This window comes from Carettochelys insculpta, chromosome 1 (genome assembly GCF_033958435.1).
Source record: "Carettochelys insculpta isolate YL-2023 chromosome 1, ASM3395843v1, whole genome shotgun sequence".
NCBI lineage: Eukaryota > Metazoa > Chordata > Testudines > Carettochelyidae > Carettochelys > Carettochelys insculpta.
This window is the reverse complement of record NC_134137.1, coordinates 44,354,909-44,370,498: the sequence shown is the minus strand read 5'-3', so window position 1 is coordinate 44,370,498 and position 15,590 is coordinate 44,354,909. Positions and strand designations below refer to the sequence as shown.

General features: G+C 42.1%; 1 protein-coding gene across 1 annotated transcript in view; it reads right to left on the bottom strand.

Moving 5' to 3' along the window:
• RNF17 (ring finger protein 17) overlaps window positions 1–15,138 on the bottom strand; it is a 170,672-nt gene extending 155,534 nt beyond the window's left edge. The window contains exons 1-2 of the mRNA XM_074982032.1: window positions 15,060–15,138; window positions 11,811–11,923 (exon numbers count right to left, since the gene is read on the bottom strand). Coding sequence (XP_074838133.1) covers window positions 11,811–11,923; window positions 15,060–15,138 — 192 coding nt within the window. The remainder of the gene's footprint in view (window positions 1–11,810; window positions 11,924–15,059) is intronic.
• Between the last annotated feature and the right edge of the window lie 452 nt (window positions 15,139–15,590).

Below are 15,590 nucleotides of genomic sequence, written 5' to 3'. Positions count from 1 at the left end.
CATTTCAATAAAAATCATGGGTTTTGGTTTCCATTGTTGTTAAAATTAGTTAAATATTTTGAAGTCAGTGTGAAAGGTGTAAGTTGAGCCAGTACAAATCAAAGTCCTCAAAACCTGGATTCAAATTTAGTTAGTGAAAAACACAAAAAAGATTGTTCTTCTGCTGCAGAATAATTCAGAATGTTACCTCTGCAGGGAACACGTTTTCTCAGTAAAAGAAGGAAAATAAGGCGACACAAGTAGAGCAAGCCCCAGTGACAGCCCCCGTCTTCCTATTAGTATAGCTGGTAACTAACCATATATACAGAATGCCTAGAAAGCATAAAAAAATAAAAGCCAAGACCAAAAAAAAAAAAGGAAAAATCTTACCTTCTGAACTGACGTCCTCTTTCAACTTAGGATATAAATGACTGTTTCCTGTGTTTGATCTGGTGACATTATCCTGTGACGCCTGAAGACTCTTACTTCTGTGGCAAAAATATTTTAGAAGTGTGATTTTTTTTTTCCCCTAAAGATCTCAACTACGCACAAATACTTTTCTCCCCTCAGGGTTCAAAGATTTTATTTCCTAGGATCATTTTTACTGGCCCATTATGACTCTAAAATATACAATTTAATAAATTGCTTGCCAGCAACTTGCTTCATTTTAGCCTCATAGAGTCCTGATAATATCTACTAGGAGCGGTGAAATCTTTACTCTATTATTGAAACAAATGGCAGTTCTGGCATTAACCTTAATGGGGCTAGGATCTCACCCACTGAACACCACAAAGACCCCAGTATACAGTGTATACATTTTTTTTTAAATAATGACAACATAAAAACAGAGATAATATGAACGTAACTGGTTTGAAAGCTTGTGGAAAACTGCAGTTGACCTAATTAGAAACTGACTGAACTCAAAGAGCAAATACTATAGCACTTCTACTACAGCACCACTTGTAAAAACTACATAACATTTGTTATAGCACCAAACAAAAATTCTATGCTGCAGAGTTCAGAACTCCTTTCCCAACAAATAAAGTGAGATACACCGTAAACTAGCCACATATGTGGTTCTTACCAGGAATCTAATGAAAAAGGTTTTTAATAAACATCCACTGTCAATTCTCCAACTAATTAAATTTTAGGTGTTATAAGTCAATATAAATTCAATTTAAAAACTAGACTTATTGCTAGATTTATACAATACATACTTTGCAGACTTCAGTTTTCTCGTATAAAGCTCTTCTTGCACACAGTCATTCGCTGCGTAGAAACCTTTGTTTTTATTTACAGTAGTAACAGTCTTTAAAGACAAAAAATAAATCTGCTTTAACATTTATGTTGTACAACTATACATGTTACACTTTTTTTTAATTCAACTTTAGCCAATACCCAGATAAAATATAACCTCATTTTGGGCCTTTCTTAAGACATTAGACTAACATACTTGACTCAATCATAGCCGAGGGAAGGTTATTACGCGAGTCCACAAGGGAACCAAGCATCTCTTGCAACTGGATGCAACCTGCAAGTACATCAGGGGTCGGCAACGAAATAGTAAGAAGAGCCACTTCTTCCAATTCGGTGTATAAAAAAAAAAAAAATAACCAATTCAAGAGTTACACTGCATGTTAATGCGAGACACTCCTTAGTAAATAATGCCAAACCACATTTCTGGTAACCCCTATTTTAAGTGCAACACACACACACACACGCACGCATGCACACGCACACGTACACACAGAGATTTGAAGTGCATTATATGGTTTACTGCAGGATGTGCACAAACTTCTTACATATTCTATTTCCTCACACTTTGTGTGTGTTTGTACCACTAGCTTCCTGACTTTCATTCCTGAGCCCTCTCTTTCTGTCTGGAGGACACCAGGGGGAGTTATCAAATGTTTCAAGATCACATATCATTCGCTATTTAGATCTGAGTTTTCATTTTGGGGGGTTTTAGACATTCACCATTTATTGAAGATAAGCAGGTGTTTTTTTCCTTTTCAGTTACAGCATCAGGAGCCACAAACAAGTCCTTAAACAGCTTCATGTGGCTCTGGAGCCACAGGTTGCAAACCCCTGGCCTACATCATTTAACTGACCACAGTGGTGAAGGGCAGCACAAGGCCATGAAGAGTTCATTTACAGCAGCAAGCAGCAAATCTGATTACTCTACCTCTTAAACAACTGAGTTATACCGAAGAGGTTATGGAAGATGAGAAACAGGACGCTGATCAATTATATCCATCACAGATAGGAATTTTACCTGCATTTTGAATTTCTACTGAAAGACTATGTTGTGTGAATGGGTGCACTACACCTAGATATGGTGCTGAAATGCAGCTACATTAATTTTCAGCAATAAATCATCAACAACCATGGGCTTAGTGCCTGCTGGTGTCCGATGCCTCTCTCACTATTTCTTTCTATCTTTCCCTGTCTAGTGTGGAGTGGCTTAGTTTCTGTAGACTAGCTCTGCACCAATCTACTACATCATCTATTCATTCTCCGGAGGGTCTGCCTCTCCTATTTGAGCAGTCCATTATGCCGAATTTCAGGGTCTTGATTTTTCATTCATTGTTCATTCTGCAAATACGCCCAAATTGCGTTGAGTAACCTTCTGCAGTAGGGTCTTTTCCAGCTGTATTTTCCCATATAATTCCTCACTGGTGACCTTGTGCATCCATTCTAGTCTCAGGATCTTTCTATAACAACTCCTCTCGAATGCCAATATTCTTCTATTCAAATCTTTTGTCATCACCCATTTCTCACATCCGTACAACATGCTGCTAATGCACATTTCAAGATGCTCAGCTTCGTTCCTACATTAATCGCTTTCCTTTTCCCGATCTTATCCATCGCCTTCAAACTCGCTCTTACTTTCGCCATTCTAGCCACTCTTTCCTTTAGTCTAGATCATGTTATGTTGCTCCCCAGACACGTGAACTTTTCTACCTCCTCTAGTTCAATCCCACCTACACTGATCTACCTTCTTATTTCCCTTCCATCAAAAACCATTGTTTTTGTTTTTATCATTGTTCATAAGCAGTTCCTATTGCTTCCCTTCCTCGTTTAGCAGCTGCACGGTTTTCACTAGCTTATCCTCATCTTCCTCAAGGATAATTACATCATCCACAAACTTCAAGTTGTTTATTCTTATCCCATGCACAGACATACTTTCTACCTCTTCCTTGATCTTGTCCATCGCTCTGTCTAGATGCCTGATGAAGATATTTGGTGTTATCGGATCTCCTCGTCTCATATCTCTACTACCAATTTTCCAACTTTCTGCATGTTCTCATCACTGCCTCTATACTGATATCCTTCAACAACCATTATCAGTCTCCTACCCTCTCCATGACTCCAACACTGCCCAAGCCACTTTCTGATCTATACTGTCAAATGCCTTCCGAAAATTTGACAAAAGTATAGATGTTCTTGTTCTTTCATCGAGCTTTCTCCGCTATCAGTCTTAGTGCCAATATCTGCTTTATGGTACTCCTATCTTTCCTGAATCCTGCTTGCTTGTCTGCTAGATGTTCTATCTGCCATCTTGGTCTCTTCATCAGACTCACCATCAGCACCTTGCCTAGATGACTCGTTAGAGCAATCATTCTGTTCCATCCTCTCGGAAACATCCCTTCTGATCTTCAATGAGCTCTTCTCTTGGACCAACTTCAGTGTCTCCTGTGTAATCCACTTCTTATTGATCTTCTCTTCTGGAACTGCCTGATCAACTGCCTCTTCTATTGACTCTTATCTAGGTCTCTCTCTGTGCCCACATTCCTGATCGTCTCTTCAAGCGCTGTGCTGTACTTATTCCCTATTTCTTCATCGTCTAGCCTTGCCACATCTCTGCTTTTCTTAAAATGCATCTTACACTTTCTCTTGAGTTTCATCTTGATGTTTGCAATCACTAGACTGTGGTCTGAGGCTATATCCACTCATAGAAAAGTTGAGCACTGCTGTAACATATTAGCCATCTTCTTATCAAAATTATATTTATCGCCTTCTTGGACTTCCTATTGTGTCCACTTCCTAAAGTCCTTTTGTTGCAATCACGTGTTGCAGATCACCATGGTGTGCTCCATAGCTAACTGTAGTAGTTTCTTGCCTCATTTGTTTCTTTTTCCACATCCAAACCTTCCCATGACTCTATACCAACCCTTGTTATATGTTCCAACCTTCGCCTTCCAATCTCCTCCGATGATCAACACATCTTTCTTCGATATTTCATCTAGACTCTTTGTCAAGTCTTTATAGAATAGCTCAATCACTTCCTCCATGCTGTCTGATGTGGGTCCATACACCTGAATGTCCGAGAGGTAGAACAATTTTGCTTCGAATCTCACTATTATCATTCTTGCTCTCACAGGTTTGTATCCTAACAATACTCCTCCAGCTCTTCCGCTAAGAAGGAATCCAACTCCTGCCTCATGCTTTGCTTCATTCCCTGACCAAATGATTTTGCAACCACACACCTCTCTCGATGCCATCCAACGCATCTGCACCAGTCCAAGCACAGTGCATCGGTATCTCCTTCCAAAGAAGCTCTAATTTTCCAGTCATCCACAGTGTTTGGACGTTCCAATCGATAGCATACATGTTAGTTGTAAACTTCTTTCAATAGTCAACCTATCAACCCAACCCCGATTGCTCAATTGGTGTCACCAACCATGTTTATCCAGGTGACATCCGAGCCAGCATCTTTTATCATTTAGTCATACTGGCATCAGATTTCATTCATATTGTTGTTTTATGGTCAGTGCATCGTCACTCATCTGACCAACCCTCCTCCTTTACCCAGGCTTGTGACTGGCATGGAACCCCCAGAGGCTTCATGGCAGTGTTTCAACAATAAAACAGTAGGTATATTTTGGTGTGATCATTTTTCTGGAATAAAAAAGTTAAATAGCCTATGACAGTCCACAACAGATTAGGCAAACACCTTCCCAGGGACATCATCTTGATAATACCTAGCCATGCCATAAGTACAGGAGACTGGACTAGATGAATTTTTGAGGTCTCTTCTTGTTCTATGCTTATGAAGAATTTAAATGAACACAGGTCAGTTATAATTCCCACAGCGAAATAGCTTGGCTTTAATCCCAGATAGTGTTATTACAAAGGAGATGAGTTAGTTACTAGGTAAATATATTTAAATCAGGGCTGTCCATTTCAGTTAACTCACATGATTAACTAAAACCATTGAAACTGTAATCAGTTACAATCACTGTTAAACAATATTAAAATTTGTTAAATATTTTGGATGTTCTTCTACTTTTTCAAATATATTGATTGCAATTACACCACAGAATACAAAATTGTACATTGCTCACTTTATATAGGTTGAAAGTCTTTTGTCCAGCACCCTCAGGACCTGACTGGTGCCATGGGAGGTCAATACTGAGTAGAAGCATTACCAACACCTCCATTGCATACTGGGCTCTTAGAAGACATTTAGGGGTAAATTACAGATAAGTAACAGCCCAGAACACTGACAGGCACAACTGGTGACTGTAAAACTTTATGGGACCATGGGAAAATTGGCCACACCCATGATAAGTGGATATCCAGCTAACTTAAAAAAAAAAAAATCACACTGGGCTACGGATGTTGCCAGACGAGAGAGTGTGCCAGATTAGAGATATTCAACCTGTATTTTATGAAGTATTTGTACTGTTTAAAAAAAAAAAAAAAAGGAACTGTAATTTATCAAGACATTCATACAAGTACTGTAGTACAATCTCTAACTTGAAAGCACAACTTACAAATGTAGACAATGTTACATAACTGTTTCAAAAACCAAACAAGGATATAACTTTAGAATAGACAAGTCTTGAGTCTTACTTCTTCGTTCAGCCAATTGTTAAGGCAAACAAGTTTGTTTATATTTACTTGATTTAATGCTGCCCACTTCTTATTTTTAGGTGGCCTTATAAGTAAGTCATTTACAGCTTATGGCACTTTTGTAGCTGGCACTGATATTTACATGCCACATATACAAAATACATATACGCCCCCATCAAGCTTTGGCTGCCATTCCAAAGGACATACTTCCATGCTGTCGACTTGCTAAAACAACAGTGAATTAATTAAATTTGTGACATGACTCCTCGGGGAGAGAAGAAACTATGCCTCCTACTCTGTTTTACCTGCATTCTACCATATACTTCATTTTATAGAAGTCTCAGATGAGGACTCAGCAGAAGTTTATTTTAAGAACACTTTCACTGCAGATTTGACAAAGTCCAAAGACGTATCAAGTGCCATATTTATCTTCATAAACCTCACAAGGTTGAAGAATCTGAAGTGTTGTCTAAAAACTGTTGCTGCGTGTTAACTACAGCAATCTGTTGACAGAAGTTACTGTTAGAAGGGATCTGCCGACAAAACCTCCGTCAACAGATTGCGTCTACACATAAAAGCAGCTCAAAAGAGCAATCCACTCTGTGGACAGAGAGCGGCCAGACCGCCCGGCCCTCTCTCAACAGAACGGCCAAATGGAAACTGCAAACAGGGCTGCCTGGTGAACCAGAAGTTCTGTCTGTTGACAGAAGGCTCTCTGGGATGTCTACACTATTTTTTTGCCAACAGATTTTGTCAGACACATTATGCCTTGCATGCAAAAGACAAAACTCTCCCCCCCAGCAAAAAAAGTGTTGCATGCTGTCAACTGACAGTTGACAGAACACATTTTAGGTATGGACACTCCAAGAGTCTTGTTAACAAAACCCCAGCTTGTTTGACAAAGCTCCATGGTGTAGACACAGCCTGTGAGGAACAAGGTGTGGTGTGCTTTCATATGTCTTAAAAGAGCAACACTCCCATTTGGGACATACAGAACCTGAACGACCAAAAGGAAAAAAAATCTGCACCAATCTTCTGCTGGTGGCATCTGACTCAGACAATAAAAATGAACACACTTTAGTCAGCATTATTTTGGACTGTTATTAAACAGATCCAGTCATCAGCATGGAAACGCATTCTCTGGAATACAGCAGAACCCTGAGATATGCACACTAAAATGCGCAAATCTTGGGTTAATGCAACTGAGTGGCAGAGAGCTGGTGCCTGGCTCCAGGCTGCCCGCAACTCAGGGGACCCAGGAAACTGACCCGTGCAGCAGCATGGGTCAGTTTCCCAGCTTCTATGTGTAGCAGGCAGCTGGGAGCCAGGCGCCAGATCTCTGCCACTCACAGAAGCTAGGAAACTGACCAGCACTGCTGCACTGGTCAGTTTCCTGGCTCCTGTGAGTAGCAGGCAGCTGGGAGGCAGGTGCCAGATCCCCATCACTCATAGGAATGGGAAAACTGACTAGCACCGCTGTGCCTGTTAGTGGCAGCAGCCTCCCCGCTCCTGTCAGAGGTGGCGAGAGTCAGGTTGCTGCCTCTGACAGGAGCAGTTTCACAGCCTGTGAGCAGCAGGCAACCCAGAGCCAGGCAACCGGAGACAGGAAATGGAGCAGCAGTGCTGTGGTTGGTCAGTTTCCTGGCTCCCCCAAGTTATGCAAAATTTGATTTACGTGGGGTAGCACAAGTACACAACCTCCACATAAGTTGGGGATCTACTGTAGTGGTTGATGCATTAAGGAGCATATGAATCTTTAGTGCATCTGGCATGTAAATAACTTTCAACACAAGCTACAAAGTGAACACCTGTTCTCACTTTCAGGTGACATGTAAACAAAAAGCAGGCAGCATTAGCTCATGAAAATGTAAATAATCTTGAAGCAATTAGCTGAATAAAAAAATAAGACTGAGTGGCCCTGTAGGCTCAGAAGTTTTATATTGTTTTATTTTTGAATGCAGATCTTGTTGTACATAAGTCTACAATTGTAAGCCCAACTTTCATGATTGAGAGATTGCACTACATTACTTGAAGTAAAATATCAAGAAACAGTAACGGGAGAAATGAAAAATACAACAGGTTGAAGCTCTCTGGTCTGGCACTCTTATCTGGCAACATCTGTGGTCTGGCAGGACCACAGATGTTGCTGGACCAGAGAGCCCCACCTGAAACTCTGTGGCAGGCAGTCTAATTTAAATACATTTCAATTCGTGACTTGTGCATCAAACATAATTTTGGCTTCATGCTAAATAAACTTGTTTTCAAAAAGTTGTACCACGGCTGAAAAAAAAACTTCAAGTGGGAATCATTCTTTAATCTATGATTTAAATAAGTCCACTCAGTTGCTTCACATTTTGTTAAAAAACACAAACAAAAACCAACAACATTCACAAACATTTCTTCCCTCAAACATGCTGCTGTACATTATTAATCAACTACTGCAAAAGTTATTCTAGTCCTTTTAGTTGTTTGAAAATAATTTCAATTCTTAAAAAGGTGTTTGTGTGGCTAGTTTGTGAACGTAAAAAAAATAGCTATATCAGAGTCATAGATACTCAGGTGGATAACAAAATCTGTGAAAAACATACAGAGCCAAAACAGTCTACTAAGTAAATACACGTACAATATTTCCACATAACTTGCAGTAGCAGCTAACAGGCTTCTCTAAAGGGAGTAAGCCTATATAAATCTACATTTTCCGATGACGGTTTCAACAACTTTCTAATGGAAATGTAAAGAAAATACCCTTTTCAACAATACGTTAGAGCAGGAGTGCACAAAGCGGTGGGTGGGCCCCTTTGGGGGGCATGGAATTTCACAAGAGGGGTACAATACAATTGGTTGTTGGGTCTCAGGCTTATCTCTCTCATTGAAATGTTATCATGTTTACACACGCACAAATTAATAAAGGTTTTACATTCTACATGTTTATTTTCTTACATGTGCCAAAAGCGTTTTTTTCCACACTATCTTAACCAAAATTTCCATCAGTTTGGATTACTTTAGACAGGCTGGGGGGCACTGTTAACTGCAGGGATGAAAAGTGGGCCCCGATGTAAAAGGTTTGCTCACCCACTGCATTAGCACCAAAGACGATCATGTACATTTACTAGCTTTTGTTGTAGTTGTGACACAAGGACTGTCCTATCTTCACTTAACTGTGAAAAGGAAACATAGTGCCTATTCCATACCACAGACAAGTAAACTACATAATCTCATCTTCAGGCCGCTGCAATATCTAGATACAACCATTAGTAACTCATAACATTTTTAAATGTTGATAATAGACTTTAAAAAAATAAAAAAAACACGACTACTGTCTATGACAGATAAGCAGAAGGCATCACAACTACAACGGTCAAAACTAAATCAATAATTCCCAGAGCCTCCATATACTGATATTAATGACAATGGTTTCCCCAAATAAACTCTAATATAAAGTAACTACAGGTTCCTCCTCTCTGGTTCTGACTTCTATAGTCCAGCAACATTGGTGGTCCAGCATCCCTGTAGATGTTGGCAAGCTGGAGCACTCATGGGGAAAGCTGAGCCCCAAGCTCAGCAACTCCTCTCCTGCCCTCCCAGATCACTGTAAATAGCTCCTTAGCAGTGTTCAAGCCCAGGGAGGGAGGGAAGGAGAGGGGACACTCTGGGGAAGAGGCAATGTGGCTGCAGAGCACAGCCCCACAGCCAGTGGTGGGGGGTTGGGAGCACAGGTTGGCCGCTCCAGGAATCCTTAGCCACTCTGACTCTTCCCCTAAGCATCCCTGCCACCCAGTCAGTGCTGGCCCTTCTGCCACTGGAGTGAACCCTGCAGCCAGCAGCAGCAGAGGGGCTGGCACTGATCTCCCCAGGGCCAGCAGGTTCCCTGGTTCATGACTGGTCAGGTCCCGAGGCTGCTGGACCAAGGAGATATAACCATTAGTAACATATCATTTTTAAATGTTGATGATAGACTTTAAAAAAAACAAAACAAAAACAAAAAAACAGAAGGCTATTGTCTATGACAAATAAGCGGAAGGCAGCCATTCCACCTTGGAATTTCATGGTTTCTCTCAAAACAACTCAGACAATAACATATGTGTACACTACACATCTGGGAGCATTTCTCCCAACCCAGACAGAGGCACTAGCTAAATTCAAGTTAGCTTGCAAATAAAAAGAGCTGTGTGGCCATTGCAGCATGCACAGCAGCCTGAGCTAGCCGCCTGCTGGGATGCAACAGGGCTGGTGGGCTTATAGTCAAGCAGTTAACCCAAGCAGCTGCTCATGCTGCAACGACTACACTGCTGCTCTTAGTACATTAGCATGAGAAGAGGAAGCATGCCTCTGTATACCTAGATTGAAAGGCATCATCCCAGTGGCATTGTTGATATACATTTAGTAGGTTTCCAGTGCAGTTTACTTAAATTAGCTATATTCCAGCTACCTCTCTTGATTTAACCAAGCCACACTGCAAAACACTGGACCTGCTGCATCCACATAGCTCTTGCACTTATTTTGACCACTCTTTGTGCTGCAACAAGATACTCATCATCATCATCATCATCATCATCAACTGTGAGCTCAGCGCCCGTTGGTGCCTGATGCCCCTCTCACTATTTCCTTCCATCTTTCCCTATCCAGTGCAGAGAGGCTTAGTTTCTGTAGACTAGCTCCGCACCAATTTACTACATCATCTATCCATTCTCTGTGGGGTCTGCCTCTCCTATTTGAGCCATCCATCATGCCGAATACCAGGGTCTTGATTTTTCATTCATCGTTCATTCTGCAAATATGCCCAAATAGTTGTAGCTTCCATTTTATAACTTCCTGTGGCAAGTTCTCTTTCAGCTGTATCTTCCTATGTAATTCTTCATTGGTGACCTTCTGCATCCATCCACTTCTCAGAATCTTTCAATAACAACTCCTTTCAAATGCCAATATTCTTCTTTTCGAATCTTTCATTATCACCCACGTCTCACATCTGTACAACATGCGTTCCAATGGATAGCATATGTGTAAGGTGTAATTTTGTTTCGGTAGTCAACTTATCGACCCAACCCCGATCGCTCGATTGGTATCGCGGACCTTGTTTATCCAGGTGACATCCGAGCTGGCATCTTTTAACATTTAGTTGTACTGGCATCAGATTTCATTCGTATTGTTGTTTGACAGTCAGCGCTTTGACACACATCTGACCAACCCTCCTCCTTCATCCAGGTTTGGGACTGACATGTAGCTCTCAGTGGCTTCATGGCAGAGTTCAACAAGACAAGCCATAGTACAAATTATTTCCCACTGGCTTGTCGTCCTTCTGGGTACACAACAAAATTTTACGAATGCATTGAAGCACTAGTGGCATTTGAGTGAGTCTACATCTTAGTGGTTGTTTCAATAACTGATGAGTTGTGCTAACTGAAGCTTAAAACCCAATGGGTTAGCCAACTCATATTTAAGGCATGCCACACTCCCGTTAAGGTTTGTGAGTGGGGATCCAGACTAGAACAGAACAATAGTCAAGTTACAACTTGAATCAACTCTGAAGAGAAGAGAAGCCCTTAAAGTTAATGAATATACACATTCATCATTAACAATATGATTCTGTCAGAGGTAACACAGCAACAAGCCCTGGAATTGCTAAAGCAGTGTTCTGACTGCTGGCCACTCCCCATACCCAACGGGTATTTTTAATAAGTCAAAGACAAGTTGCAGACTTCTACCCATGACAGAACCTTAAACTTATTTACTATGGCCCAAACTAACTTGGGGGGGGGGGGATGACCAGTCATAATGCCTTTTAAAAAATTTAAACAAGTACCACACAGAAAAAAACACTTAATATTAAAAATAGTATAAAATATGGTATCACAGATGACTAATTTTTGTCTTCTTCACATCATCTGAAAGCTCCCTTTAGTTTCTTGATAAGTTAATTGAAAATTGAAAATAATTCTACAAAGGTCCTTGACATGTTGTTGACAAACACTTACCTCACACTCAAGACAGGCTATTATATTTGACTCTGGTGTTACTGATAAACAAAATTCACAAAAGGTATGTCCACACTGTAATGTATGATGATGAACTTCTGACGAAATCAAGTCTGTAAGTAAAAATTAGCAAAATCTAGATTTACTTCTTGAGTCTTTTAATGTTAGCAACATTTTAAGTTACCACTGCCTTACGCAAAGTATGCTTTTGAAATAGTATTCAAGGCAGATTAAAAAATGAATTTTTTCCAAAGAAAATTAAAAAAAAAATATCAGTAAAACACTACCTTTCTGCTTTAAAAATAACAGTTACAATTACGTCCCATTACAAACATGCTACACATACAATTATAGTCTCATAAAAATGAACTAAATCTATGCCCCATTCTACCCCAGCATAAGCCAGCTTTTCCAAGGGAACCCCATTTTACACTTGTTTTCTCAAAAAACAAAAGTTCCAGTGAGTTCAATGTGGCTTTCTCCAAAATTGAGTGCACTGTAAACCAGTGTTTCCAGAGAACGCTGGTGCTGCATGAACTACTTGTAGGTGTGCCGTAGCAGCACAGCAACTTGCAAGGATATGCAGTGCATTTTTATATTTTCTGTTATGAAAACCAGATACAATGTTACTTCTTCATAACTATGATACCTGATCAAATTACTTCATTTTGGTTTTGCTGTGTATGTTGCTGCTTAGTTTTTTTTCAGTCTAACAATTATTTTTGAAGAAAATTTTCTAAGATATTCCACAAAAATATTATTGTTCAGTCCTCTGTGGTCTTAAAGGCTGCATCTTCATTAGCGAGATCTTTCAGACTAGCCGGGGTTCTTCTGCAAGATCCCACAGAGCATCTACACAAAAAATGAGTTATTTCTAAAGAAATTCAGAGGAATGTGGCACTTCTCTTGGAGCCCCTCTTCCTCTCCCAGATGAGGAAGAGCACCTTTTTCTGGAAGATTCTTATAGAAAAAAAAAGCATGTGTAGATGCTCTACAGGCCATTCTTTGGAAAGAGTATCCCTCATGGCGCTGCATTTTTCACTCCCTGTCCCGTTCTTGTGAAAGAGTGGGAGCTGTGTGGACGCTTTCTTTCAAAAGAGCAGATCGCTCTTTCGATGTGCTTTTTTATGCATGGATGCACTCTTTCGAAAGACTTTTTTTGGAAGAGATCTTTGGATCTACTTTCTGTAGTGCAGACATGGCCAAAAAGTTTAAGAAACACTGCTCTAAGTACAACTGTCTTAGCTTTTTTGGTAACTTGATATAAATTAATGATTTTTTTTTTTGGTGATTTAAACCAATCCACTCACATAGCATTGGTCTTGCTGATGAAGTAATCCAGCAGCATTTTCAGTATAACCTTACAGTTTCAAAGAGAAAAGGTGCGCAAGGCAATATATTTCGCATTGGATCAACTTCTGTGATGAGACAGACAAGTTTTCAAGATGACACACAACTCTTTTTCAGGTCTCTCTAATATCCTGGGACCAACACAGGTACAATAACATTGCAGAACTTTATAGTTTCAGGCTAATTTTGATACAATTTATCAAAAAAGAAGAAAGGTATTCTGAGAAAAAGCTTGGTACTTATAGCTTAGCAGTAATAGCAGTTTCCCCATATTTTCAAATTTTTTCTGAGGCTTAACAAAAAACACAGTAAAATTGACTAGTCTCCAATCAGTCGTTGATGTACTAAAGCAAGAATGGGGAACCCCTCAGCACACAGTCCAGATCTGGACCACAACTTGTCTGGATCCAGACCCAAAGCCTCAGGGCACCCCCCTGCCCCTGTGGCATCTGGCCTGCAGCGGGGTAGAGGGTTTGGAGCCTTGAGCCTTGCAGGCTGGATCAGCCAAGTCAGGACTGGATCCAGATCGCAAGATCTGCTGGGGAGGCAGGGAGAGGAGGAAGCTGCTTCAGGCTCTGCCACCGCTTACTGATGTCCCCCCAGCCAGAGGAAGTGAGACAGAAGCATCCTTGGCAGAACTGCCCAGAAGCTCCACAGACCTGATCCCCGCCTACAGTTGGGGGCCACATCAGTGAGTGGGGATTTTTTTTGCTTCTCACTTGAGTGATCACTGCTTGATCAGTGACGCCCAACCCAGAAAACATTCCCCATCCCTGCATTAAAGAGCAAATTATCACTGGATTGTACTGAAAAGTAATTTTACAAATACAGGAATAACCCCTAGGAAAAGCAGCAGTGACTTTAACATGGCCATTAAAAGTATGTTTAGTTAGCATCTGTAAAACTGTGATAAGCTAAACAGACATAAGCCAAATTTATATTAATATACAAAGTTTGTTCCCACACATGGTTCAGCTAACTCATAATAAATTCTTTCTAGCAATTCAACTGACACACGTGTGTACAATCTAGGTACAAAGTATTACCCCTTGGTGCTCAGAACTGTTTGACTTTTACACCACGACAGTTTCTTTTCGAAGAAGAAGTTTCAACCCTTCCTTTTCATCAAAAATACCTGCATTCTAGGGCAGGCTGTTAAACTACATTACCTGTAAAAGTTTAACTGCATACAGCTAGAGTGTCTGAACAAAGAAGTTACATTCAGCACTTTAAGTTCAATCTCACACCTTTTCCCCTGTGCATCTGGACATGAGTGGCACGACGTAGCCCAGTGGTAGTGGTAATATTTAAGATGCCTAATATGAACAGTGCAGGATTTTGATCATGGAGGGTGGGGAGGGTCCACCATCACACTCCACACATCCTTTAAGTACTCAAAACAGCCGTATTCAATCTTCTGCCTACTAACGTTAGGTAGTGTTTCTTTCTCCTGAACTTCACCCCGTTGCACCCCCGCCTGAAGCTGGTCACACTGTCTGGGGGCAGCGGGGAACTGCCCATTCACTAGGCGCCCCTGATCGCTACAGGTCGGAGTACAGAGCCCTCACGTAGGAGCGCCCTTTCCCAGCAAAGCCGGGTGCGTGCGGTTAAAGGCCCAGGGGTGACAGGCAGCGGGAGGGACCCGCCAGGCTACAGTCACTGGCGCCTCCCCGAGCCTCCCAACGCACCGCTACCCTCGCGCGAGGGAGGCTCCCGCCCGGCACGAGCGACAGGCGACTCCTTGGCACTGCATCAGGAGCCGCGTGGCGGGGGGTGGGGGAGGGGACGCGCAACTCCCCGCGCTGGGGGCGACTAGCTGAAGGGAGGCAGCGCAGCGTAGAGAGCCGTGTCCCGAGAAGCGGGGAGAGGGCCCCGGCCGCAGCGCTCGTTCCCCCTCACCTCGAAAGGCAGCTGCCCCGCACCGCGAGCAACCCCCACACCGCAGCCGCCGGTGGGACTCCTCCCGCGCCGCGGCCATCGCACCCACCTTCCCACCTGCTGCACGTCGAGCCGGCAGCCAACAGCCCGCGCGACATGACGTGCGCCTCCGGCGCCAGCCAATAGGAACCGCCCTCTCTGCCGCCAGCCAATCAAGGCGCCAGTCCTCCTCCCAGTTCCTAGTTTGGGGAACGGTCTCGTTGGCTACAGGGCAGGGCTGGGCTGGGCTGGGAGTGGGTTACTCAGCAGGCCAGCGGCATGGCCCGCAGCGGAACCCGGGCTCCCGAGGGCCCACACGGTAACCTGTTCTTTGTACCACGCTGCCATGAGGCCTCTGGGGGCAGTGCTGGCTCTGCTCATCACCCTGCAGATTTCCAAGACCAGCATCTGATGAAGTGAGTCTGTGCTCACGAAAGCTCATGCTCAGAACATTTCTGTTAGTCTGTAAGGTGCCACAGGACCCTTCGTTGCTGTTACACATTTATACCATGG